Consider the following 27076-nt stretch of genomic DNA (forward strand, 5'->3'; position numbering starts at 1 on the left):
CTTTCTCCAGTCGATTTTCTGGCAGCTCCACAGCTTTTAGTTGGCTTATTTGGTCACCATTTCAGCTGAAACCTACCTCCTGAGTGGGGAGACCCAAGAGGAAGGTTTCCCAAGCTGCAGCCTTTGCAGCAGCTGCTACACAGAACTGGACTTAGAGGTGACCATAGCGTAGACTTAGTGGACTTGGGTCTGAGACCTGCTGCCACTTGGCTAGCTGCAAATCCTTGGCTGACTGGCTTCTCTCCTCTGGATTTCAGCTCCTTTCCTGGAATAAGGAATTGGATGGGCATCCTCCCAACTCTAACTCCCTGAATTTAGTTTCGTCTTCCTCATACATTTTTTTTTAAAAAAGTTTTGTTCATTCATTTAATGAACATGTAAGTACCTAAAATATTGCAGGCACTGGGTTAGAAACAGCATAGAGAATGAATAAGGAATATCTCCCTTCTTTCGAACTAGGTCATTGAAAAGTAACAAAAGAAGTACTAGAATAGAGATATAAACTCAAACACTGGGTGTTCTGCTGATGGGACTGTCAATTCGTGCAACCACTTTGGAGGCCAGTTTGGCACCAAATTCAAGATTGTCTAATGTGCATACTACATTAGTTGGGAGCCCTAGTTGCTTGACTGACTCTAGTTAACTTAAGCAAAAAAGGGTTTGGATTTGATTTTTTAAAGGTATTGAACTTCTCCAAAAAGGACATACAGATGGCCAATAGACAGATGAAAAAATGCTCAACATCACTAATCATTAGAGAAATGCAAATTAAAACCACAATGAGATATCACCTCACACCAGTCAGAATGGCGCTCATTAACAAAACACATGACAGGTGCTGGCGAGGATGTGGAGAAAGGGGAACCCTCCTGCACTGCTAGTGGGAATGCAGACTGGTACAGCCACTGTGGAAAACAGTATAGAAATTCCTCAAAAAATTAGAAATGGATCTGCCCTTTGACCCAGCTATCCCACTTATAGGAATATATCTCAAGGACACCATATCACCGACTAAAAAAAAAAAATGCACCCCCATGTTTATGGCAGCATTGTTCACAATAGCAAAAATCTGGAAACAGCCCAAGTGTCCATCAGTGGACGAGTGGATTAAAAAGCTGTGGTACATATATATAATGGAATACTATGGGGCTATGAGGAAGAAGAAAATATTACCTTTTGCAGCAAGATGGATGGGCCTGGAAACTATTATGTTGAGTGAAATAAGCCAGGCAGAGAAAGAAAAATATATGGCCTCACTCATTTGAGGAATCCAAGGAACAATGTGAACTGAGGAATGGAATTAAACCTGAAGGGAAGGGGGGAAGGAGCTGTTGGGAGGGGGGAGGGGAAATGTTGGGGGGAACACGGGAGAGGGGGGATGCTTTTGGGGAGACACTAGAATCTATGTAAACACAATTAATTAATTAAAAGGTATTGAGTAACTCAGACTCCCAGGTAAGACTGTAGTCTCAGACCCAGATAGGGACATATAGGACAAGGCCACAACCACAGCTGAAATCACACCACAAAAACAGTCTGGCACTGACAATACCATTGTCATTGCTGGACACTAGTGGCCACTACTCTCCCACTGTTGCTCAAAGCCTACATGCTGTGCCATGCCACCATTGCTACCTACCACAAGGATAGAGGTACCATGGTTTCTGCTTCACAAATCGGGGAAGAGAGCATCAGCTTAGCTGGGTCAGGGACACATACCTGCTCTCTAGCTACAAGAGCGCTACAAGAAAAGTGGCCATCTGGCATTTTATACCTCTACATTGACAAATGGACTCTGCTTCCCACCCAAAATAATAACATCAGGAATTTTCCCAGCAGAGCAAGATGTTTGTGATGCTGGTAACCAAAATCATGACAAATATTCTCTATACATGCCTTTGACCTGGAAATTCCATTTTTACAACGTAACCCTTTAGAGTTATGTTATACTCATTCATTCCACTAACATTTGTTGTGGGGGTTACCATGTGCTAAAGACTAGAAGATTAATAGTGCAGAAACAGACACTGGCCCCCAGGAGCTTACTGGAGGAAAACACACATGAAGTATTAACATAAATGTGAAAGTACAAATGAGCTGAGGGCTAAGAAGTGGTATATGTATGCTGCAACCTAACCTAGTGAAAGGCATTAGGGGAGGATGTCCTTCGGAAGGGTCAAGCAGACACTAAAGACAGAAGTCAGGACAAAGATGTAGCAGGTCTGTAGGGGCCAAATCATGAAGGGTATACACAAAGGCCAGGTTGAAGTGTTTTCTGCTTGTCTTCGTTTTGATAGGAAGCCACTGAACACTATATTTGGGGGTGGAGGAAGTACAAACTGTGGGTAGCAACATGATCCAATTTGCATCTTGCAAAGATAATTTTGAGAACTGTATGAACTGAACTGCAGTTCAGCAGGAGTGAAAGACCACTGAGGAAGTGGTTAGGTGTCCAAGCGATAGGAGATGGTGGCATGGAATGGTATGGGTAGAGAAAGATGTCTGGACAGGTTCAGGATATATTACACATGGTCTTTTGGTGAATGTTTACACCCATGGGGTGGCAGGGATCTCTAGGACCTGTGACCAGTAGTCATGAAAGTAAAGGCTAGGAAAAGCAGCAGATTTAATGTTAAATTCTGTAGAAACATTCACATTTGTAAGCTCTCATGGGAGAGGAAGGAAACTCTCAGGTTTTCAGTTTTGTCCTCCAAGAAATAGCATCGCATGTTTACACGCAATTTTTATGTCAAATTTACATGTCATAGAAAGTTGGAGTTGGGAAAACCCTTAGAAATCATGCAGCATGAAGAGAAGGTTGTAAAATAGGATGCACTAAACAGATATAATTTAAAATTGTTTAATATATTATGCATAGGAAAGGCTATGCCAGGTTAACAGTGGTAGATTACTGTCTTTGTTGTGGACTATTTTTCTAATTTCTCTGTGATGAATTTGAGTCAGTGACAATAAACTATTCGGAGTCCAGATGACATGATCTGAGGGGCTGAGGGAGGCAACAGCCCTGGTAAGCAGACCAAAGGACTGAAGTCCCATCCCCAGCCTTACTCAAATATTTATTAGCAGGTACAAATAACTCAAGGAAGTAGACAGCTGAAGTTTTCAGGGGGCGAAGGACAAAGAACATGCTAATCTCTGTTCTGAAAGCCTAAACATTTTCTGTTACTGAACCTTATCCTGCTCTTTTGCTATTTTCAATATGCACTGTTTTCAGTGCAGTGAGACCCCTGCGCTCTCATCCACTCAGGGCTTTCACCCTAAGGTGCCTTGCTGTCTCTAATTGTTTTTCTAACTCTACATGTCTTCATAGCATATTCTTACCTAGCTCCCTTTTTTGTTTTAGTAAAGATTAACAGAAAGAGCCTAACCAGGTGGTGGCACAGTGGATAGAGCATCGGACCGGGATGCGGAAGACCCAGGGTCGAGACCCCGAGGTCACCAGTTTGAGCGCGGGCTCATCTGGTTTGAGCAAAAGCTCACCAGCTTGAACCCAAGGTCGCTGGCTCAAGCAAGGGGTTACTCGGTCTGCTGAAGGCCCGAGGTCAAGGCACATATGAGAAAGCAATCAATGAACAACGCAGGTGTTGCAATGCACAATGAAAAACTAATGATTGATGCTTCTCATCTCTTTGTTCCTGTCTGTCTGTCCCTGTCTATCCCTCTCTCTGACTCTCTCTGTAAAAATATAAAAATTAAAAAAAATAAAAAAATAAAAAAAAAGATTAACAAAGTATGATGGTTAGGTGGTTGCAGTGGAAGGTGAAGGACAAACAGAGAGAAACAGGTTTTCAGGGCTACTCATTTTATATAGTCAGCACATTATTTTAATAATTGAGTATGTATTCCCCAAATCATGGAAGTCTAAGACAGATGGGGTATTAGTAGTTAGTCCTGGTCTAGAAAATGATTGTTCGTGTCAGATTTTCTTGACCTTGGCACTGCTGACATTTGGGGTCAGATGGTTTTTTTGTGGGGGCTGTCCTGTGAATGCTTTCTATCATGCCTAGCTTGTCCCCACTCAATGCGAGTGGTACTGCCCCCACTTGTGAAAACCAAAAATGAGTCCAGACTTTGCCAAATATCGCGAGAGTAGAATAACTCCTGTTGACAACAAACATCCTGGATGTTGCTTATATACTTCAGGTGACAGAAAGTTCACCACAACTGGAAAAAAACCCTACCAACCATGAGCTGCTATTATTCACTGAACTGCCATCTGTTTCCTGCAGCCTCTGGTGCTGGTTCTTTCCTTGGGTCCATTACAGAGCATATCCAATCTTTCTTGCCTATGATGGTTCTTTAGAGATTTCAAGATAGTGCCATGCTCTGCCCCCCATTAGCACCCCCTTACATGCTCCCATGCCTTTTCTCTCCCAAGTTGAACATTCCTCCTTAGGCTGTTGACACATGCCGTGTTGGATCTCCTATTAGTCCACATTTCTATGATATCTCTGGGTCCTTAGCTAAACAAAATTGTCTAGGAACTGGCCGACTGTGTAGGATTAAGAGCTGACTACTTCCCTCCTCATGAATATCCATTTTTGTAGCCCGAAGTTTCTTTCACTTCCTCGCAGCTATGTCACACTAAGTCCCCATACTAAGCTATTGACCAAAATGCTAAAGGTATTCATGCATGACACTGCTCCCTTGGGTCATCCCTTCATAGCACCTTGGTTCTGGGGTGAACCTGTTTGGACTACATTTATCCTTCTCAAACTTCACCAATTCAAATGAAACTAGTCACTATACATGCCTCTGAGGATAACAGGATAGCTGGGGATAGGATGGAAGAGAAAATGACATATTGTATACATGCATGTGCCTTTCAAATTTTATACCATGTTTATATATTATCTAGTCACAATAAACAAGTCAGCAAATACACTGGACATATTTACCTGCTTTGATTCACCCAATACTTCCAGCCTATCTTTGATATATCTCGTAATTTATGTCATCTTTACTCAGCCATCGATAATGAAAGGTAGAAAAAGATAAGTCAAGGCTCATCAAAGTAAATTTAAGTCAAGGCACTAAGTAGAGACTTCTCCATTTGGGACCCCAGGTACTCTCAAATTTCCTTCAAGAAGACGAGTCAGCCCTCTTTTAAGTGGTTGCTATTGCATATATGGCTTCCCTAAACAGAGGTCCACCTGATTGATCACACTTCCTTCTTCTTTCTAAGAACTTTCTAATTGCAGGGCAAGCTAGGAGAAATATCACTGCTCAGAAAGGCACTTCTACACTCCAGACCAACTCACCTCCTACCATCAAGAAAGAATTTCACTCCTCTGCAAAACCCACACCACACCTGCCCTGTCCCCACATGTGTGGGAACAGGTTGGATAGTATGAAGGGACAAACCTGTACCACAATATCAAGATTTTAAAAAAAATTTTTTTTATTCATTTTAGAAAGGAGAGAGAGAGAGAGAGAAGGGGGGAGGAGCAGGAAGCATCAACTCCCATATATGCCTTGACCAGGCAAGCCCAGGGTTTCGAACTGGCGACCTCAGCATTTCCAGGTCGATGCTTTATCCACTGCGCCACCACAGGTCAGGCACAATATCAAGATTTGTTAAATGGTTTCACTTATTTTAAGGCAGCATCAAGCAGTCTTAAAACAGCAAGGATTGCACACACAATGATAATGGCAAATCTTTCCCTTAACACATATATGAGTACCATTTTAGGGAAAAAATTATTGATTTGAGAGAGAGACAGGAAGGGAGAGAGAGAGGGAGAGAAGAAATATAAGAAGCATCAACTCGTAGTTGCTTCACTTTAGTTGTTCACTGATAGCTTCTCATACATGTTGATCAAGGGACTTAAGCCCAGCCAGTAACCCCTTGCTCAAGACACTGACTTTGGGTTCAAGCCTGCAATTTTCAGCTTCAAGCCAACAACCTTTGCGTTTGAGCCAGCTTCTTGGGATCACACTGAAGACCCCATTCTCAAGCCAACGATCCCACACTCAAGCAGGCAAGGCTGTACTCAAGCCCACAAGCCTATGCCCCAGCGAGCAATCTCAGGTTTCAAACTTGGGACCTCAGAGTCCCAGGTCGACTCTATCCACTGTGCCAGCACAGGTAAGGCTAAGGGTACCTTTGTAATAGCATGGAAGAGAGGAATTCATAAAACCTGTCAAGTAAATGATGAGTTTTGAGTATAAATTACATGTAAAAGTTTATTTCCAAAACACACCCAAAATGAAAATAAAGATAAGCGCTGTGTAAATGTCAATCTCAATCCTACTCCAAATCATATTCACATTAATCAATGGCCCTTAACATGTATAGACAGAAAAAATTAAAAGCTGTCTACCTCAGGCCCTTACTCCTCTCTTTTCCCCCATCCTAACTCTGGCTTCCTAGTAGGTGACAAATACATTAGATCTCAAGCCTTAGTGATTTTAATCAGCCCTTAAAAACACAGGAAATTTTACTATATGATATAACATGTCTGAACCTTAAAATTATTATTCTAAGTAAAATAAGTCAGATACAAAAGGACAAATGCTACATGATTCCACTTATATGAGGTTCCTAGGTTAACCAAATTCATAAGAAATAGAATGGTGGGAGCCAAGTGTTAAAGAGGGAGGAGAAGAACGGAGTTTCAATTTTGCAAGAGAAAAGGAGTTCTGTGGATGAATAAAGGTGACAGCAGCACAATACAAGTGTACTTACTGCCACTGAACTGTATATTTAATAATGTTTAAGATGGTAAATTTCAAGTTACATGTATTCAATTACAATTTTTAAAAATGCATACCAAAATTTAAGAATTTTGGTGAAAAGAAAGATTAGTGTATGAAGGGTGCTATAGTCATTGTAACTGTTAACCAAGAACTGTCAATGTCATGAAAATCACACTTTTTTTAGATCAAAAAAGCAAGATACAGAATTGTGTGTGGTATATTTCAGCTATGTAAAGATAAAAATGTCCGTATCTGTATATATGTATGTGGAAAAGAGCAGAAAGAAATGCACACATCATCAACACCATTTTCCACAGAGCATATGTTATTTTGATAATAGGGTGGAGAGACAGGGTAAATCAAGCATAAAACCAAGTCACAATAAAAGCAAAGGAATCTGAATATTCAATCTCCAGATTGAGAGAGGTCTCCAGGTTTAACAGGAAAAGAAAGGAACAAAAACCAGATTTAAAAAAGAGCAATTTATTTCATTACTTAAAATGTGAAAGCTATAACCAAAATTAAAAGGCAAATTCACATGCTAGAAATACAGATGCCCAATGTGTTTGTACAGTGAGAACATGATCAAAGTCACCAATAAGTAAAGAATTAGAAGGTAAAACAGAATACTGCTTTGATCTATCATTAGAGGTGGGTTTTCAAGGTCTTTGTTGGCTTTATGATTTTTATTTGTATGCTTATTGGCTTTATTTTTCAGGTTTACTACCCTAAGGTAGCAGGAGATTGGGAAGAGGAGCAAAATAGAGAAGCTTTTGACAATATGGCACTGAAAGACTATTCTACGAGAGTAACTTGAAATACATAAAAACATTTTATTCAAAAAGTTGTTCACCACAGCATTACTTATAATACTAAAAATTTGGAAATAACCTAAACTTTGAATAATTGAGAGGTTATGTAAATTGATAAAAACTACATAATAAAGCCTTACAAAGCATCACTGCAAAAATCTGTAATAACCACATATAATAGTGGGGAAAAAGCAAAAATACAAAATTGCACAATAAAGCACATAGTTTGATCACAACCATGTAAAAATTCACACCCCCATAAAGACAAGATATTAAGTGGTTATCTTGGGATAAAATACTAATGCATTTTCTTACCTTTTAGTATATTTCTATCTTCCAATTTTTCTATCATTAGCACAACTTTATGATCAACAAAAATATATTTTAAATAACGGGGACCACAAGATTCTTTAGCAATGCGCATTTCATCTCAGAATGTAGTCTAGAGTCACAAAAAGTCAGCCTCTTGGAGATGGGAGCCTTGGAGCAGAGTGTGAAGAATGATCATGAATGGTTGTTGAAGGGAGAAGGGAAAATCTAAGACTGGACGGGGAGGCAGGGATTGGCAAAGGAGAGTGAGGGACCAGTATGCAAACTGGTCAACCAAGGAAAGGGGTTTCGTGGAGTCAGGGAAGACTCTGACTGCTCAGGGGAGGTCTGTATAGACTCAGTAGTAGGCACTAACGGTGTTTTAAAAGGGCATGATCAAAGTGGGATTTCAGGAAGACTATGGATTTTTTTCTGGAACAAGGGAGGAAAGAGGGGGGTGCGGATGAACTACTTGGGAAGAAGGTGAGAATGGCTGAGGTGATGGACATCGGAGTGGAGAAAAAGAGGCTGATTGCCAGAGTGAACTCCCTATGCTATGCTTAAACCAAACATATTCCACTCTCCTCTGGACATAGCTTTGCAGGCAAACACAGGGTAGAGAATCAGCCCACAGGAAGAACTTATCAACAACCAGGTGGATCTAGATCAAATTCAGAGTTAATAAGGATCAGCTCCATTCAGTCAACTTTCTGTCATGACAGAAAGATTCTAGATCTATGTTGTCCAACATGGTAGCCACTAACCAACCACATGTGGCTATTAAGCATTTGAAATATGGCAAGTGAAACTGAGTTTCTGCTTTTGAAATGTTTATTTCATTTTAATTAATTTACAATTAAATAGTCACATGTGCCTAGTGACTACTGGACAACACACATATAGGGGTAGTGGTTCTCAAAGTGTGGCCTTTAGAGGAGTAGCATGATTTGTAAGAAATGCACATTTTCAGGCCTCATTCACATGCACTGAATCAGAACATTTGCAGGCAGGGCCCAACACACAGGATTTTAACAAGCACTTCAAGTGGTTCTCTGATGAACCCTCATATTTGTGAACCACTGAATTGGGACCATTCAAAATTTCTGGGATTACTTGTTATGGTTTCAAGTGAACAAGTGAACTGTATAAAATAACCCCTGGTCAAGTCAAATGGGGCTTTCTACACATAAATTCACTGGGGAACCATTAATAAAAGGTGTTCAGTTCAGTGGGGACAGATAAAGAAAAGATGTGGTTTACCTAAACTAAGTCAAGTTATAGTTAGCTTTGATATCAGAAAACCAGAAGTGGGCTGCTCATCTTAGTGTGTGTTGGAGACATGCAAAAGGAAGGAAAAAGTGGCTCTAAGTTGGATTCAGTATCAAAAACAAAAAAATCAACCATATCCTATAAGATAATTTAGAAGAGCATGCCACTAAACGTGAAATGTAGCCTTCATTTCTGAAATGAGAGATTTGTAAAAAGAAGCCACAGACAAAACACTCTAAGGAGAGCTGCAGCATTCTGAGGCTATTTCCTTACATAGTAAAGATAAGACAGAAACACTTCCATGTAGACACAGACCCAGATGCAGGTAAATTATTGCCAAAATGGCAGATGGATATTCAACGTGCACGTCACTACACTGTTCTGGCACAGTTCAGCAAGAGCAGAATTTGGAGATTTTTTTTTTTTTTTTGTATTTTTCTGAAGCTGGAAACAGGGAGGCAGTCAGACAGACTCCCGCATGTGCCCGACCGGGATCCACCCGGCACGCCCACCAGGGGGCGATGCTCTGCCCATCCGGGGCGTCGCTCTGTCGCGACCAGAGCCACTCTAGCGCCTGGGGCAGAGGCCAAGGAGCCATCCCCAGCGCCTGGGCCATCTTTTGCTCCAATGGAGCCTCGGCTGCAGGAGAGGAAGAAAGAGACAGAAAGGAAGGAGAGGGGGAGGGGTGGAGAAGCAGATGGGTGCCTCTCCTGTGTGCCCTGGCCGGGAATCGAACCCGGGACTTCCACACGCCAGGCCGATGCTCTACCACTGAGCAAAACGGCCAGGGCCAGAATTTGGAGATCTTTAATAATGAAACTGTGTTTCAAGAAATAAAGTGAGAAAAAAATTAAGAAATGTATGTAATGTAGCCAACAGGAGCAACAAATGAATGTGAAATAAAACTCTAGGTCAAAAATGAATATAACTGTAAAGTAGGAGATAAAGCTACATACACTGAAAATATGTCATGAGAAATTTAGACTGGAATGTAAAAATCTTAGTGGAAATGATAAGAGCCATAAAGAGTATGAAGAAGGAGAAAGAAAAGGCTGAGGAAAACCATGTACATGTAAAGCTGAGGCTTTCATGAGATAGAGGAGCTTGAGGACCAGAGAAGATAAGTAAGGCCTTCACTCCTGAAGTAGAAATGTTGCCAGAAGACGAAGTCACTTAATCACTTAGAAGATTGTTCTGTTACCGTATACTTCTATTGTAGACTATTTAGTAAAAAAAAAAAAAAAAAAAAAAAAAAAAAGGCAAAACAAAAAAATTTCTGAAATTTTACTGATTTGAAGTAATCTTTAATATAATATCTTTAAGATGACATAGGCTAAGCTTTACACTACCTTAAAAAGAATGGAGTATTCACAACTTGTATTTACAACATGCTGAAGCTGACCAATTACAGTAGTCATCAGAAGAGTCAACCACTTTCTAAGTAAACGTAGTCCTGTATCAAAGTGAGTAATTTTTAGTATTTCTCTCTGTACAAATGCTTTATCATTTAAAGGTCTTTCTGATTACTTTCATATTTAGGGAATACAGAACTACATTCTGGGGGATTAAAAATGACCTACTAATGAAAAGTTTTCACAATTCTCAAAATAATTTAGACTTAAATAAAATTCATGTTGTCTTTAATCAGTAAGTAAAAGTAGAATATTTCTTGCCTCCCAGGTAAAGGGATGTCTGTAACCAAATACTCCTGAGGAGAACACTGATATGGTTGTGGGTAACTCAGTTCATGGATACAGTTATGCTTTTAAATGTTTTCTATTATAAATAACAATGTCTTTTAACAGACGGGCTTTGGGTTCAAGGGTCATATTATATACTAAAAAATTATTATTTGAGTCAGAAAGTCTCTAAAAATTTTTAACTGAATTTCTCAAATATGTCATGCTTCTAGTTTACTGAACATTATTTATTATTTTATGTACAAATTCCACATTAATCACTTCATATATATTTTATCTTTAGATATTCAATTCTGAGTTCTTAAAAACAAAAATTAAAAGATTTTAAGGGCTTGGCATCTAATATTATTATTTAACTTTATATTTTAAAAAGAAACCTAGTTACATGTTGACATAATACTTTTTTTTTTGTATTTTTCTGAAGCTGGAAACGGGGAGGCAGTCAGACAGACTCCCGCATGCGCCCGACCAGGATCCACCTGGCACACCCACCAGGGGGCAATGCTCTGCCCTTCCAGGGCATCGCTCTGTTGCAACCAGAGCCACTCTAGTGCCTGGGGCAGAGGCCAAGGAGCCATCCCCAGCACCCAGGCCATCTTTTGCTCCAATGGAGCCTTGGCTGCGGGAGGGGAAGAGAAAGACAGAGAGGAAGGAGAGGGGGAGGGGTGGAGAAGCAGATGGGTGCCTCTCCTGTGTGCCCTGGCCGGGAATCGAACCTGGGACTTCTGCACGCCAGGCCGACGCTCTATCACTGAGCCAACCGGCCAGGGCCAATACTTTTAATACATTAGGCTAAATAAGACAAATTATTAAATTATAAACAAAAGAACCAGGAATTTAGTGTCAAACCTAATTTGATATATGCTTACTTTTTGAAATGCACTAAATTCCACAAATAATTAAAAGTAGTTTTTGAATATAGTATTATGTTTTGTTATTATGGTCTTGATATCTAAAGGCATGATAATTTTTGTTTGCCCACTCTGTACTTAGTCATTCAATAAATAAGTTATGACTGTTGAAAAAAAAGGGGGTATGAAAAGGTTCAGCCCAGCCCCAGTTCAATTACCAATTATAAATGAATGAAGTCCAAATCAAAAGATTTGGCTGTTATATATTCTTAGGTCAAATTATTGATTCAGGTCTTGAATGCATACCCCTTGAACTACTTCTAATATCAAGGGTACTCACAAAATAATGAGCTTGTATTCTTTCTTTCAACAGCTGGAAGGAAGCACATTACACACGCACACACACACACACTTGCCCTCTGTATTGGTACAACTCAAGGTGTAAGTGATTGGAGAAGGTCTCCCCCTTCATTATACATGTTATGATCCTGCAAAGGATCAGACTCCATAAAATATAGTTCCCCTGCATGGACATCAGAAAAGTTAGCCAAAAATTCATGGGGATTAAAGCCAACCCACACAGTATACCTATAGTCTATAGTGCGTATGGAATAGCCCATGACCTTTATATCTCTTAAACTTGGCTTGTCAGAATTCCACTGAGGATAGTCTCCAGGCCGGGGGTACTGACTGTAGGCAATGGACTCACGGGGATTACCACCATGGGAAATCAGATCCTCTTCCAAGTCATGAAATTGAAAATGCTTCAGAAGGCTCTGGCCTTCTCGGCACAGCTCCACGTGAAATGAGGGAATAGGGCAACGAGGTGGAACTTGCAATCCTGCAAGTCCCGCGAGCGTGGGGAAGAGAGAGACAAGTTCCACAATGTCTATGGCTTGCTGGCCTGAAGGAGAAAAAGATCCAGAAGAATGGGTTATATTACAGAATCCTACCACAGCCAGGCAGAATGAGTAAACGAGAATATCTGGGCTCCACAGCTTAACCAGTCTTTTTTCCTTCTACAACATTTATTTTAGCATAATAATTTTAGAAACAATGCAAAATTAGCACCTCACCCAATAACAGGATGCAAAATGAAAGGGACCTCAGCCTATTGTCACTTTTAAAAACTACTGAAATTTTGAAAGAATCAGTTTATATAATTGATTCAAGCAAATATCATCAGTGGAAGACCAAACCACTGGATAAAAGTCTGTTAAGGAAGTCTGACTCTCATAGTATGATCCTATAGATTACCTTAATAATGGAAGATCTGGCTGACGTGACCTTAACCAGGTGATCAAACCTGTCATCACTAATAATGGTACAGGCTACCAGAAAGTACCCTCAAAGTGATGCAATGGGATCACAGAACCTCACATACAGAGGATGTGTTAAAAAGTTTTACCAAAATCTAATCATGAGTAAGCAGTCAGACAATTCTAGCCTTTGGGTTGTTTCACAAGACAACTGGTACGGACACTTGTAAAATATATGGTTAGAAAGATAAAGTGGACTAGATCACAGCAGACCTTGCTGCAATTGTAAGGATTTTTGCTCAAAGTAAGAAAGGAGTACATAAAAGGCTTGAGAGCAGGCCTATATCACAATCTGATATGGGTTTTAACAGAATCATTTGGCTGCTGTGAAGAAGAAAAACTCTAGGGGATTATGGGTACATTTGGAAGACCTTAGCAAGCTGTTGTTGTAATCCACCAGGAAATAGTGGCAGCGTGGTTCACAGTGGTGGCAGTGAAATGGTGAGAAATATTATGAACAGATTCTGAATGGAGAGCAACAGGCTTGCTGACACACAGTATATTGCATATGGAATATGAGAAAAAGACAGGGGTTGAAATGACTCCATGAGAGGATGATGTCAGGATAATGGCAGAGTGAGAGATACTCCTGATTTCTCCCCTTGAAATTTTAACAAATTGAACAACTATATTGCAGCAAAGGAACTACAGATGGACTCGCAAGCATGCCTGAAAGATCCACACATCGAATGGAATAAAGGTGGGATGGGTTGAAAAGCAGAGTGGAAGATAAAACACATTCATGGTCAGCTCTTGAGAGGAGACAAACCCAGAGTGACTGGGTTATTTTTTTTTCTATTGGACATTGAGGAGGAGGGAAGCTCAGTCTGTCTGGGCTTGTTCTGAGGGGTACAGGGAAGGAAATCCAGAGTAACTGGGTTTCCTTCTTCCAGGAGGAGCTATGAGATAGAGGGGCACAGAGGGAAATACTAAACCAAAGCAGTGGCAGAGCATGGGGTCATGGCCAGTGACACAAGTCTGCCTGCAGCCTGCTATCAGCAGAGACAGATAAAACTGAAATGTGGTGTGCTAGCCTCCCAGATCCCACCTACCTCACCTCACGGGTACAGAGAGTGGCAGAAACAAACACCACAGTTAGCTCTCCAGAGCTACTCTCTCCCCTGAAGAATACAGGTTCTCCAGTTCTGGTCCCCTAGTCCAGTGGTCAGCAAACTCATTAGTCAACAGAGCCAAATATCAACAGTACAAAGATTAAAATTTCTTTTGAGAGCCAAATTTTTTAAATTTAAACTATATAGGTAGGTACATTCCTTATCGAGGTAGTGCCCACACATGGTATTTTGTGCAAGAGCCATACTCAAGGGGCCAAAGAGCCGCATGTGGCTCACAAGCCACAGTTTGCTGACCAGGGCCCTAGTCCACTGAGATGTGGAAAAGTGCATCAGGAGGTCTGAGGTCACCATTGCTAGAGCCATAAAGTCAGAAGGCTGAAGCAGTGAAGCCAAAGCTTTAAAGCCCTCATAGCATGCCCCACACACCAATGTGACAGTAGACCTGCCTATATCATTGTGACAGCAACATCTAGGTAGAGGACAGCCCAGGAATTTCACAGAGCTAAAACTTACAATTCAGTAACACCTACTAGAAGAAACCAGTAATTTCTCAAAACCCAAATTTCTTTTTCTTTATTTTTTCATTTTTTCCTTTTCACTTTTTTCTCATTTTTTTTCTTTTTCTCTTTTGAATTTAACTTTCTATAGTTTTTATATACAGTTGTGCCTCGCCATATCGCAGTTCACTTTTTGTGGTTTCACTGTATCGCAGATTTTTAAATTACATATATCTAATTTTGTATCACGGATTTTTTGCTATATTGCAGGATTTGGTGGTATATAGGTATTTTTATATATTTATTATTTTAATTATTTTGTGGTAAAATAAGCATTTTCTAGCCTAAAAAATTGAAAACAATATAAAAAATATTAAAATATATATATTTTGTATTTTTCTGAAGCTGGAAACGGGGAAGCAGTCAGACAGACTCCCTTATGCGCCCGACTGGGATCCACCCGGCATGCCCACCAGGGGGTGATGCTCTGCCTATCTGGGGCGTTGCTCTGCTGCAATCAGAGCCATTCTAGTGCCTGAGGCAGAGGCCACAGAGCCATCCTCAGCGCCCGGGCAAACTTTTGCTCCAGCGGAGCCTTAGCTGTGGGAGGGGAAGAGAGAGACAGAGAGGAAGGAGAGAAGGGGAGGGGTGGAGAAGCAGATGGGCGCTTCTCCTGTGTGCCCTGGCTGGGGATCCAACCCAGGACTTCTGCACGCCAGGCCAACGCTCTACCACTGAGCTAACCAGCCAGGGCTTTAAAAATATTAATTAAAACATTAGTATTCACTGGTGAGTACCCATATAGAATTTTATATGTTGTTAAAACTATGTAGGTTTAAGAGTGTAGCAAGTGTTTAAGAGCACAGGAAGTGTTTGTAAGAGTGTGGGAAAGGTTAATAACAGTGTTGGTAAGGTTTATAAGTGTGGGGGGAAGGTTGATAAAGCCTTAATATATATAATAAAATAAATATAAGGTCACTACTTCACAGATTTTTGTCTATCGTGGGGGTTCTGGAACCTAACCCCTACAATAGAAGAGGGACCACTGTATTCTATTCATATTTTTTGTAGGTGTATTATTAGTTTTTTTTCCTGATCTTAGTTTTCTGTGTTTTTTCCTCTTTACTTGTCATTATTGTTCTAATTTTTATATATTTTAAATTGTATTTTTCATTTAAGTTGTTTTTTCTTTCTGTTAGAGTTCTTAACAATACTACTCTCAAATGCCACCAAGGAGGAAGAAAATGAATAGTATGGCCACACAAGAGAGAAATGTTGCTCAGAAAGAAACTTAAAAAAAAACCAAAAAACCTTAATCACATGGAAACCATGGAGTTAAGTGATCAAGAATTCTAAACAGAAGTTCTAAAAATACTCAATAATGGGAAAACACCAATAGGCAACTTAATCAGCTCACCCAGCAGACTGAAACTTTAAAAACAAAGATGAAGAACTCAATACATTAACTGAAAACTGAGATAGCAAGTTCAACTAACAGAACAATCCAGATAAAGGAAAAAATCTTTGACATTATAGACAACTAGAAATGCTACAGAGAGAAGGGGAGAGAGATTCATGAATTAAAAAAAAAATTAGGGAGCACTAAAGAATTGTCTCACTCTACCAGAAAGAGCAATATAAAAATATCAGAAGAAGAAGACAGGGAGAAAGAAATAAAGAGCCTATTCAAACAAAAAACTGATGAGAATTTCCCAAGCCTATTGAAAGATTTAGAGCCTTGAATCCAAGAAGCAAACTGGATGCCAACTTAATTCAAACAAAACAAATCTACTGCAAGATACATCATAATAAAAATTTCAAAAATCAACAAAGAAAGAATCCTCAAGGCAGCTGGAGAAAAGAAGACTATAACATATAAATGAAAGCCCATTAGGTTATCATTAAACTTCTCAGCAGAAACTCTACAAGCCAGAAGAGAGTGAGCACAAACAAAGTACTGAAGAGAAGAGTTACCAGCCAAGAATACCATATCCATCAAAATTATACTTCAAATATGAAGGAAAAATAAAAACTTTTGCAGACTTTGCTGAGGAAATTTATCACCAGGTAACAAACCCCACAACAAAAAAATACTCAAGGGCGTTATTTGACCAAACACAAAGAACACAAATCAAAACTACAAATAAAAAACAATGTCACAATAAAAACAAGGATAACACTGGGGTACAATTTCATTTTCTGTTGCATGAGGTTTTAGAATTTTTTCTATACACAGTATTTCTGCATTGCTGATTCCAAATCTGAAATCTGTTTTTTTGTGGATCCTCTAGTTTTTATCCAATTTTAATTTTTTTTGTTACAGTTAATGGTATGCATTGGTTTTTAAATTGGAGTTAAAGGGCAACAACTCTTGGATTGAACATAACCACAAGGCAATCAATGTTTTACAATCATCTCTTTTACATAATTGCAGTTGTTTTTAAATGTAAAAAATTATTACCTGATAAAAACACCCTCTTATTTTGTTTTAAGATTGAATCATGGCTTCTTCCAGTAGCTGTAAATGTAAGAACAGTCCTGATACCTACTGTTATATATGTGGCTGTTACACACTTCAATGTCAAAGGCAGAATATTTCATCATTTGTGACATGTGCATATATTGCCTATTTTCAGCGGTTCCAACTGGTTATTCAACTCATCTGCGAAAAGATTATAATGACATAAAAATTGTCCTCGACTTTCTGAACTATAAGGAGCATAACTGGATTATTTGTGTGGATCTTAAGATGGTAAACTTCCTGCTAGGACAGCAGAGAGGTTTCCCAAAGTATCCTTGCCTTCTGAGTTTGTTGGACAGCCGAGCTCGGGAGAAACACTGGACACAGAAGGAGTGGCCGAAATGTGAAGCTCTGGAAGTAGGCATGCAAAATATTGTAAATGAACCTGTAGTTAATCGAGACAGGATCATTTTTCTCCCACTTCACATCAAACTTGACTTAATGAAGCAGTTTGTTCAGGCTTTGAATAGAGAAAGTGAATGCTTTCAACATATTATTTCTGCTTTTCCTGCCTTGTCTTTCAAGAAGATAAAAGCAGGTGTATTTGATGGACCTCAAATCCAAACCCTCATACATGACAAAGACTTTGCCAGGAAGATGAATAAGGAGGAGAAAGCAGCATGACAGTCTTTTGTGGCAGTTACAAAGAACTTCCTTGGCTACAAAAAAGCAGAAAACTATGAACTTCTTGTTTAAAGGATGCTGTTGGCTTTCCGCGACATTGGATGATACATGAGCATTAAGATTCATTTCCTGAACAGTCACCTTGATAAGTTTCCTGAAAATCATGGAGCTGTTAGTGATGAGCAGACTACTTCTAGAGCATCAAACAAGACTGTTCTGAACAAGTACACAAACGCAAGAACTACAAATGCAAAATTTTGCCTGAATAGAATTTAAATAAGTTTTGCGCAAATTTTATGATTAAAATAAGTGTTTTAATATGTTGTTTTGAAATTGTAGACAAATTCTGATGCAATCATATATTTTAGCATAATAGTATATTTACTGTATTATATAAATTATATTTTCATAAAAATGATGCCCAAGAAGACATTCTACTTCATTATGTTAAACTAAATGTTGAAAATTTTACAATAAGATGAAAACCTAAAATCTTGAATTGCAAAAAAACTAGCTTACAGAGAAAAACTAATGTCAGATTTGAGATCAGCACACTCAAATTAGGTAAGAACAAGTGCTTTTGTGGATGCAACAAAAATTTTGTTCCCCAGCGTTATCCAAACAGAAAAATCACTAAAGAAATATCAGCCTTAAATCAGTGGTCCCCAACCTTTTTTGGGCCACAGACCGGTTTAATGTCAGAAAATATTTTCACGAACCAGCCATGATAATCAAAACAGTAGGGTATTGACAGAAAAACAAACATTCAGACCAGTGGAACAGAATCAAGAGCCCAGAAATAAAGCCATATATATATGAACAAATAGTCTTTGACAAAGGAGCCAAAACACACAATGGAGAAAAGAAAGCCCTTTCAATAAATGGTTCAGTGAAAATTGAAAAGCCACATGCAAAAGACTGAAACTTGACTATAGTTTGTCCCCCTGCACAAAAATTAATTCAAAGTGGATCAAAAACCTAAACATAACATCTGAAACAATAAATTATATAGAAGAAAACACAGGTACTAAACTCATGGACCTTCACTGTGGGAGAATAATTTATGAATTTGACACCAAAGACAAGGGAAGTAAAGACAAAAATAAATGAATGAGACTATATCAAACTGAAAAGCTTCTGCACAGCAAAAGAAACAAAGAGTCAGCCAATTCAGTGGGAGATTATATTTGCAAACAACAGTTCTGATAATGGGTTAATATCGAAAATATATAAAGAACTCACAAAGCTCAGCAACAGACAAGCAAACAATCCAATTAAAAAATGGAGAAAGGAACTAAACAGTTACTTCTCCCAAGAGAAAATACAAATGGCCAACAGATATATGAAAAGATGTTCATCTTCACTAGCTATTTGATAAATGCAAATCAAAACTATAATGAGAGACCCCCTCACACCTGTTACATTGGCTATTATCAACAAGACAGGTAATAACAAGTGTTGGAGAAGCTGTAGAGAAAAAGGAACCCTCAATCACCTCTGGTGAGAATGTAAAGTAGTACAACCGTTATGGAAGAACATATGGTGGTTCCTCAAAAAATTAAGAATAGAACTATCATATGACCTATCAATCCCTCTCCTGGGTATCTACCCCCAAACTCAGAAACATTGGTACGTAAAGACACATGCACCATCATGTTCATCGCAGCATTATTCACAGTGACCAAGACATGGAAACAACCAAAGTGTCCCTAGATAGAGGATTGGATAAAGAAGATGTGGTACATATATACAATGGAATACTCCTCAGCCATAAGAATTGATGACATAATGCCATTTACAACAATATGGATGGACCTTAAGAACTTTATATTGAGTGAAACAAATCAGAAAAAGCTAAGAACTGTTTGATTTCACACATAGGTGGGATATAAAACTGAGACTCATGGACATAAATAAAAGTGAAGTGGTTACTAGGGTGAACGGATTATGGGAGAGCAGAAGAGGATGTAGATGAATGGGGAGGGGGAGGGGGGCAAAAGGTGTAAAGAGGGAAAAATATAAGGTGATGATAAATGATTTGACTTTGGGTGATGGGTATACAACATAATCAATGGTTCAAATGCTCTAGAAATGTACGCCTAAAACCTATATACTCTTATTGATCAATGTCACTATGTTAATTTTGTAAATAAAATTTTGAAAAATTAAAAATTAGAAAAAAGAGAATGCCTCCATGAGTTTTTGGCTGGAAAGACTACTGTAATTTCCTGAGAAGGGGAAGAATTTCAAAGGAAAGCTTTGAAGTGAAATGTTAGAAATTTAGTTTTGGGCATGTGAGACTGTCTAGGTAAGAGAGGCTGTTGAAAATCCAAGACCAAAGTTCAAGAAAGAGATGCAGGATAGATATAAAATCTGTAAATAAACTGGATGACAGTACACTTTTATGAATTTTTAATTGCTGAACATCTCCCAACAAAAGTTTTAAAAAACATGGTCAACCTGTCTAAAGATTTCTCCAAGTAAAGAGAGGGATATAATCATGCCTTTAAATTTTTTAACTTTTACAATGCTGCAATGAACATGGGGCTGCATGTGTCTTTACGTATAAATGTTTCTGAGTTTTGGGGGTATACACCCAGTAGAGGGATTGCTGGGTCATAAGGTAGTTCTATTTTCAGTTTTTTGAGGAACCACCATACTTTCTTCCATAATGGTTGTACTACTTTACATTCCCACCAACAGTGTATGAGAGTTCCTTTCTCTCCACAGCCTCTCCAACATTTGCTATTACCTGTCTTGTTAATAATAGCTAATCTAACAGATGTGAGGTGGTATCTTATTGCAGTTTTGATTTGCATTTCTCTAATAACTAATGAAGATGAGCATCTTTTCATATATCTGTTGGCCATTTGTATTTCTTCCTGGGAGAAGTGTCTGTTCATGTCCTCTTTCCATTTTTTTATTGGATTGTTTGTTTGTTTATTTGTTTGTTGTTGAGTTTTATGAGTTCTTTGTATATTTTGGATATTAGGCCCTTATCTGAGCTGTTGTTTGAAAATATCATTTCCCATTTAGTTGGCTGTCTGTTTATTTTGTTATCAGTTTCTCTTGCTGAGCAAAACCTTCTTAGTCTGATGTAGTCCCATTCATTAATTTTTGCCTTCACTTCTCTTGCCTTTGGAGTCAAATTCATAAAATGCTCTTTAAAACCCAGGTCCATGAGTTTAGTACCTATGTCTTCTTCTATGTACTTTATTGTTTCAGGTCTTATGTTTAGATCTTTGAATATATTTTGAGTTAATTTTAGTATAGGGGGACAAACTATAGTCCAGTTTCATTCTTTTGCATGTGGCTTTCCAGTTTTCCCAGTACCATTTATTGAAAAGGCTTTCTTTTCTCTATTGTGTGTTCTTGGCCCCTTTATCAAAAATTATTTGACTATATATATGTGGTTTTACACTGTGGGATACAACTCAGCCATAAGAAATGATGACATCGGATCATTTACAGCAAAATGGTGGGATCTTGATAACATTATATGAAGTGAAATAAGTAAATCAGAAAAAAACAGGAACTGCATTATTCCATACATAGGTGGGACATAAAAGTGAAACTAAGAGACATTGATAAGAGTGTGGTGGTTACAGGGGGGAGGGGGGAGAGGGAGAGGGAGAGGGGGAGGGGGAGGGGCACAAAGAAAACAAGATAGAAGGTGACAGAGGACAATCTGACTTTGGGTGATGGGTATGCAACATAATTGAATGACAAGATAACCTGGACTTACCTTTGAATATATGTATCCTGATTTATTGATGTCGCCCCATTAAAAAATAAAATTACTAAAAAAAATAAATAAAATAAATAAATTTTTTAACTTTTTATCAGTGACATGAAAGAAGACAGAATATACAGGACACAAAAGTCAAATGTGCAGAAAATCAAATGGAGCAGTATGCAAACTTGGACAGATCCAGAAAGGCCAAGAACAATGGTCTAAAACCAGGAAAAATTTAAACAAGAATCAATATAAAGTACAGAATGTAGATTTTAAAGATGGACTAAATAAAGAACTCCAGAAAGGGGGTAACCTGCTTTAGCAGAGTTCATAGAAAAAGTACTCCAGAAAGAACAAATGTTGTCTAATGTACAGACCTCATCTTTTCACTGAGCAGTCGAGAGACAACTCACACACACAAAAAAAATTCAGGTTGCCCTATGCAGCAGGGAGTATATCTTGCCCAAAAGACATTTCTATAAATAATTTCTCAAACTGGAGCATTTTGGAAGATGGAGACCAGGATAATCCTAGTATAACCATAGGTCTAATACTATCTTGAGAGGAACAACTGAAGGACTAGGGATTTCAGCCTAGACAAGAGAAGATTATGTTTTTTTCAAAGCTTAGAAAGAACTGGAATGTGGAAGACAAAGTAAACTTGACCTTCATTGTTAGAGAGGGCAGAAGGAAAATCACCTGGTAATATTACAGAACTAATTGTTCACTAGACTGATGAGCTGCCAAAATGGCAAATGTCTCTCTCTCACAAAAGGGCCAAGTCCCTGCCAAAAGTGTGTATAGGTAACAGAGGTGTGTGTGCGTAGGGGTTGTGTGTGTATGTGTGTGTAGGGGACAGCCCTTTCTCTGGCTGAGAATACTACTCGCTTCCCCTGTGCTCTGGAGTAGGTTGCAGTTGGCTGTCACCTGCATGAAAGCCCTCCTCATACTGGGGATGCCCTCCAAGCTCCCGTCATCCATGGTTCCTCATGGACAGGGATCACACTTGTCAACTCTGGCCCTGCCACTCCTCCCTGACCCAGAGCATGGAAAGTACCCAGGAAATATGCATAGGAATACCAACACTGGGCAGGAGGGTGGACAGGGTAAGCCCCTAGAGTATGATTTGGTAAGGTGGTTTATAAAAATTAAAGAAGCTATTAGTGTCAGCAGTCATCCACTTTAGCATATGTATACCTGGCTCCATCAATTCTGAGATGGAATCAAAAGGGTCGATGTACGGGAAAAGCTTCTCGCCTGCCTTCGGAAGCAGAGCCGTCCTTCCAGGAACATAGAACATCAGGGGTACACGAGTAACGACATCAAAATTGCTGTATTTGGCCCATTCTCCATGTTCACCTAGAGACCACCCTGATTCATAAGAAAGCATAGAATGACAGAAAATGAAATAATAACATAGAGTTTGTTCATTTTAGACACAATTTAATTTCCTGTTATTATTAAAATTCACTAGAAGCAAAAACCCATCACCTACAAAAAAATCCCTCCAGAATTACCACAAAAATGCTGATAGCCCCTGAATATTGCTTTATTGGAAATTAGACATTTATCTTGATTGAGGTAAACTTTTAAAGAAAACATACATTTTTAAAAAAGAAAAAATAATAATAAATTCCCAAACTAAAGTAACTTCTTTTAGCAAGCAACTAGCAATATGCATTTAGGTTGGGCTCTAATGGATCAGTGCCCCACCCCCAGACCCACCTCCCCTGCTAAGATGGGCTCACTCTTGACTGTGCAGAGACCCTGATAGATGTATTGTCACCACTGCCTTATCTTGTAACTATGTATCTTACCTCAAGTTTCACAGTTCTGGTTTTCACTTCTGGGTTTGTACTACCAAAAATAAGCTGTGAAAGTGTGGCACAATTATTCAAATAAAAAAAAGACAATAACAGCTTGTATAACTTTTAAGTCATACTATAGACCAGAACAATATAACTTTTGATTCCGAATCCTTAACCTTGATTAAAAACCACCTTTAACCCAGATTTAAAATATCCCTTGCAAAAGATAACTTTATTCCAAGTTATAAATTTCTAATCTTTTAAAGTTTGAGTACTTTTTTTGAAAAAAAAATATAAAATGGCCCTGCCCGGTTGACTCAGGGGTAGAGTTGCCCAGCATGTGGAAGTCTCCGGTTCAATTCCCAGTCAGGGCATACAGGAAAAGCAATCATCTGCTTCTCCACACCCCCTCTATCTCTCTCTCTCTCTCTCTTCCCCTCCCACAGTCATGGCTCAAACGGGACCAGCAAAGTTATTCCTGGGCGTTGAGGATGGCTCCATGGCCTCACTTCAGGTGCTAAAATAGTGCGTTGCTGAGCAATGGAGCAGAGGCCAAGTTGGGGAGAGCCTCACCTGGTTGGGAGCCTGCTGGATGAATCCTGGTTGGGGCATATGTGGTAGTCTGTCTCTCCCTCTCTGCCTCCCTCCTCTCACTTAATAAATATATGTATGACAAAGATTGTACATTCACTGTTGTGTGTTACAAAATAACCAAAGCCATAAGAAGCTGCTATGCAAGCATTCGAGAAGGCTTTTGGAATCTGGATGTAGGATGTCCTGGGAGAGCCCTTTGAGAGGAACCATTTGTAATCTACTGCACCTGCCTCAGAGCAAAGAGAGTTTTCAAAGTAGGCCTTCCCTTTATGTGGTGGGTTGTGTTAGCACTGAAAGAGGAAACTGGGCACTGAAAAGAGAGGTCTGAAGTGGATGGAAGGTCATTAGGGAAACTGAAAAATTATGACACCACCATCTATAAGGAATACAGACCTTTACAAGGCATAAGGTACATCTGTGAGAAATGACACAGAAGACTATGAAATTGTTAAGTCATAAAAAACCAGGGAACAAAACAGCACACAGCAAATCAATCCTGCCTTGTTTCATTACTATTATATATGTACACACACATAACCCATACCCACATGTATATGCTCAACCAAAGGCTGGTAGATGGCCCCATATCTGTCACCTGAGCAGGTGGGATAAAAGGGCAGGGTGATTTGGCCCTGTATGATATGTTCTGTATACTTTTTTCTTCCTTTTACAATGGGCATGCTATGTTCTAACATTGTTGTGTTTCATATTAGATGATATTAAATAATTATTTTTCTGGTCCTAGGTACGATAATAGTAGTATGGTTATATTTCCAAAAATACAAAAAATTTTAAAGGTACTATTCATAAAACTGAACAACCTGAGATTTTCTTCAACATAATTCAGGAGTGGGGGTGTGGGGAAGGGTGAGATGAATAAGACTGCCATGAGTAGATACCTGGGGAAGAGGAAGATGGAGACCAAGGAGCTGTTGTTTATCCTTTCCTCTTGGGCATGTTTGAAAATTTTCAACTTAAAAAGAATTTAGAAAAGAAGGTATTTCCATTTTGGGGAAAAGTGAGAAACTGCCTTAGAAAAAATAAGGGTCGTGAACCCTAGGCTCCTGACAGAAAGGGCAGCAGCGCTGGGGTGGAGGGCTAGAGGCAGATCTGAGGGCCTTACTGGGTTTTATCAGGAATGTTCTAGATCCTCCTAAGACCAATAAAAAGTTCTTCAAACCTTTAGTTAAAATGGAAGCTAAAAGGGAAGATAAAAGGGCTTTCCACAAATGGAGGGTTCCTGCTGAGTTCACCAAGCAAAAAAAAAAAAAAAAAAAAAAAGACTGCTACAAGTTTCCCCCACCCACCTACCTTCATCACTCAAGCATCCAACATGCTCTTCTGACCCACAGAGACACGGAGAGAAGTCCCAAGGCTAACAAGGTGGGCATAAAAGCACTCCAAGACCCCAGATTCAGGGCATCACTGACTCCCAAAAAATAACATGCCTATATTTATGGCAATCTAGAAAATCACATTTCACAGAAAAGTTCAGAGACTTTGAGTGACTCACCAGGGTATTTCAAAATGCTTACCATGATCTGAAGTAAATGTAATGATAGTGTTGTTCGCCAGCTGAAGATCATCCAAGGCACTCAAAAGGTGGCCAACCTGGGTATCCAAGTAAGAAACAGAGGCAAAATAGCTCTGGATAATTCTCCGCTACAAATTTAAATAATAATAATAATGAGAGGGATTGAGATTTAAATGGCGGTAGTATACAGACATACTGTTCACCTGAATATCCTTCCTAAACACATCCGTCTGCTGATGTCCTTGATTTTCTCAGCCAAAAGATGACATTCATTTCTATACCATCTACATCCTTTCGCCCCATAGTCATAGTGAAATCTGCAAGTCTATACGTAAGATTCTTTTTTAAGGAGATCAGCTTTCACTTGGACACAGCAGATGTAAACGCCACTTCTTTGCCACACACTGTTCCTTTTTGTCTCCTTCACTTACTCTTATAGGCCCAGGAGATGACCATGTACACAGAAACTGATCCCTCAGTCCCTCTAAACTCTGCTAAGGGTCACACCAAAGATACCATAAAGCTGTACGCATTTCCTGTTGCTGCTGTAACAAATGACAACAGATTAGGGGGCCTAAAACAACAGAAATATATCATCTCCCAGTTCTGAAGGCCAGAAGTCTGAAATCAGGGTGTCTGCAGAGCCTTTCTGTCTCTGAAGGCTCAAGGGAAGTCTTGCCTTTTCCAGCTTCTGGTGGTGGTGGAAGTCCCTGGCATTCCTTGCCTTGTAGCTATAGCACTCCAATCTGCTTCCATCATCATATGGAATTCTTCCATGTGTGTCTCTCTCTCCTCATGAGGATGCTGGTCAGACTGAATCAGGGCCCACCCTACTCCAACATGACTTCACCTTAACTTGTTACATCTCCAGTGAACCCCAGTTTCAAAATAAGGTCACATTCTGAGCAATTGGGGTTCAGGACTTCAAAGTATCTTTTTGAGGGACACAATTCAACACATAACAATAGCAGTGGGTAGGGCCTTTCCTCTGACCATTTTCTAACCAAGCAGAAGATGGCAACTGCTTATCCTCATGGGCGGTGGCTGCCATGTATGGCTCAATTCTAAGTCCCAGCAGGCAAGAGAGCAAAGGAGGGATAAGAGTGCACCCCACTGTCCATGGTCCCTAAACCCAAGAGAGACTTTGGGAGCAGGCAGGCCAAGCATTGATGTAAAAGAGCCACAGTCCCATCTGGGATCGCTCCCTCCCAGCCTTGTTCACAAATATTTCAAAAATTATGAACCCCACCCCCACCAAGGCTGAGAAATAAGGAGGCCACTGATATATCAGAGTAACCATAGTTTCCACCATGTGCTTAGCCATCTTATCAGCTAGACCTGCTGGCTTCTATTCTTCCTTCCGGTGAGGACTCATCCACTCTGCCCATGAGGTAAAGACGACAGTTATCCATTTAACTAACCACTTTCTAGGAGGATTATTCTAAACATTGGCCTACTTCAGTGTTCTACTAGATAAAAGCCTTCAGTCCACAACTTGGGGAATTTTGATTCTCCTGGAGGGTTGCTGTTTCCTATTCAAGACTATGCCCTCCTTCCTATGCTGGGAAAGAAGCAGATGTAGTCCTTACCCTTAATGAGTCACCTGTCCAGTGAGGACACAAGCTTGAACATTAGAACATGCACATGTTACTAGTAGGGCCCAGGGACAACATGGGAGAATGAGCCCTCAAGTCAGCCTGGGGATATCA

At 39.5% G+C, this 27076-nt stretch overlaps 1 protein-coding gene across 1 annotated transcript in view; it reads right to left on the reverse strand.

Moving 5' to 3' along the window:
- Positions 1–7505: 7505 nt before the first annotated feature.
- IDS (iduronate 2-sulfatase) overlaps positions 7506–27076 on the reverse strand; it is a 31687-nt gene continuing 12116 nt past the window's right edge. The window contains exons 7-9 of the mRNA XM_066248797.1: positions 25369–25495; positions 22629–22802; positions 7506–12565 (exon numbers count right to left, since the gene is read on the reverse strand). Coding sequence (XP_066104894.1) covers positions 12096–12565; positions 22629–22802; positions 25369–25495 — 771 coding nt within the window. The 3' untranslated portion in view covers positions 7506–12095. The remainder of the gene's footprint in view (positions 12566–22628; positions 22803–25368; positions 25496–27076) is intronic.

This window comes from Saccopteryx bilineata, chromosome X, assembly GCF_036850765.1.
Source record: "Saccopteryx bilineata isolate mSacBil1 chromosome X, mSacBil1_pri_phased_curated, whole genome shotgun sequence".
Classification (NCBI taxonomy): Eukaryota; Metazoa; Chordata; class Mammalia; order Chiroptera; family Emballonuridae; genus Saccopteryx; species Saccopteryx bilineata.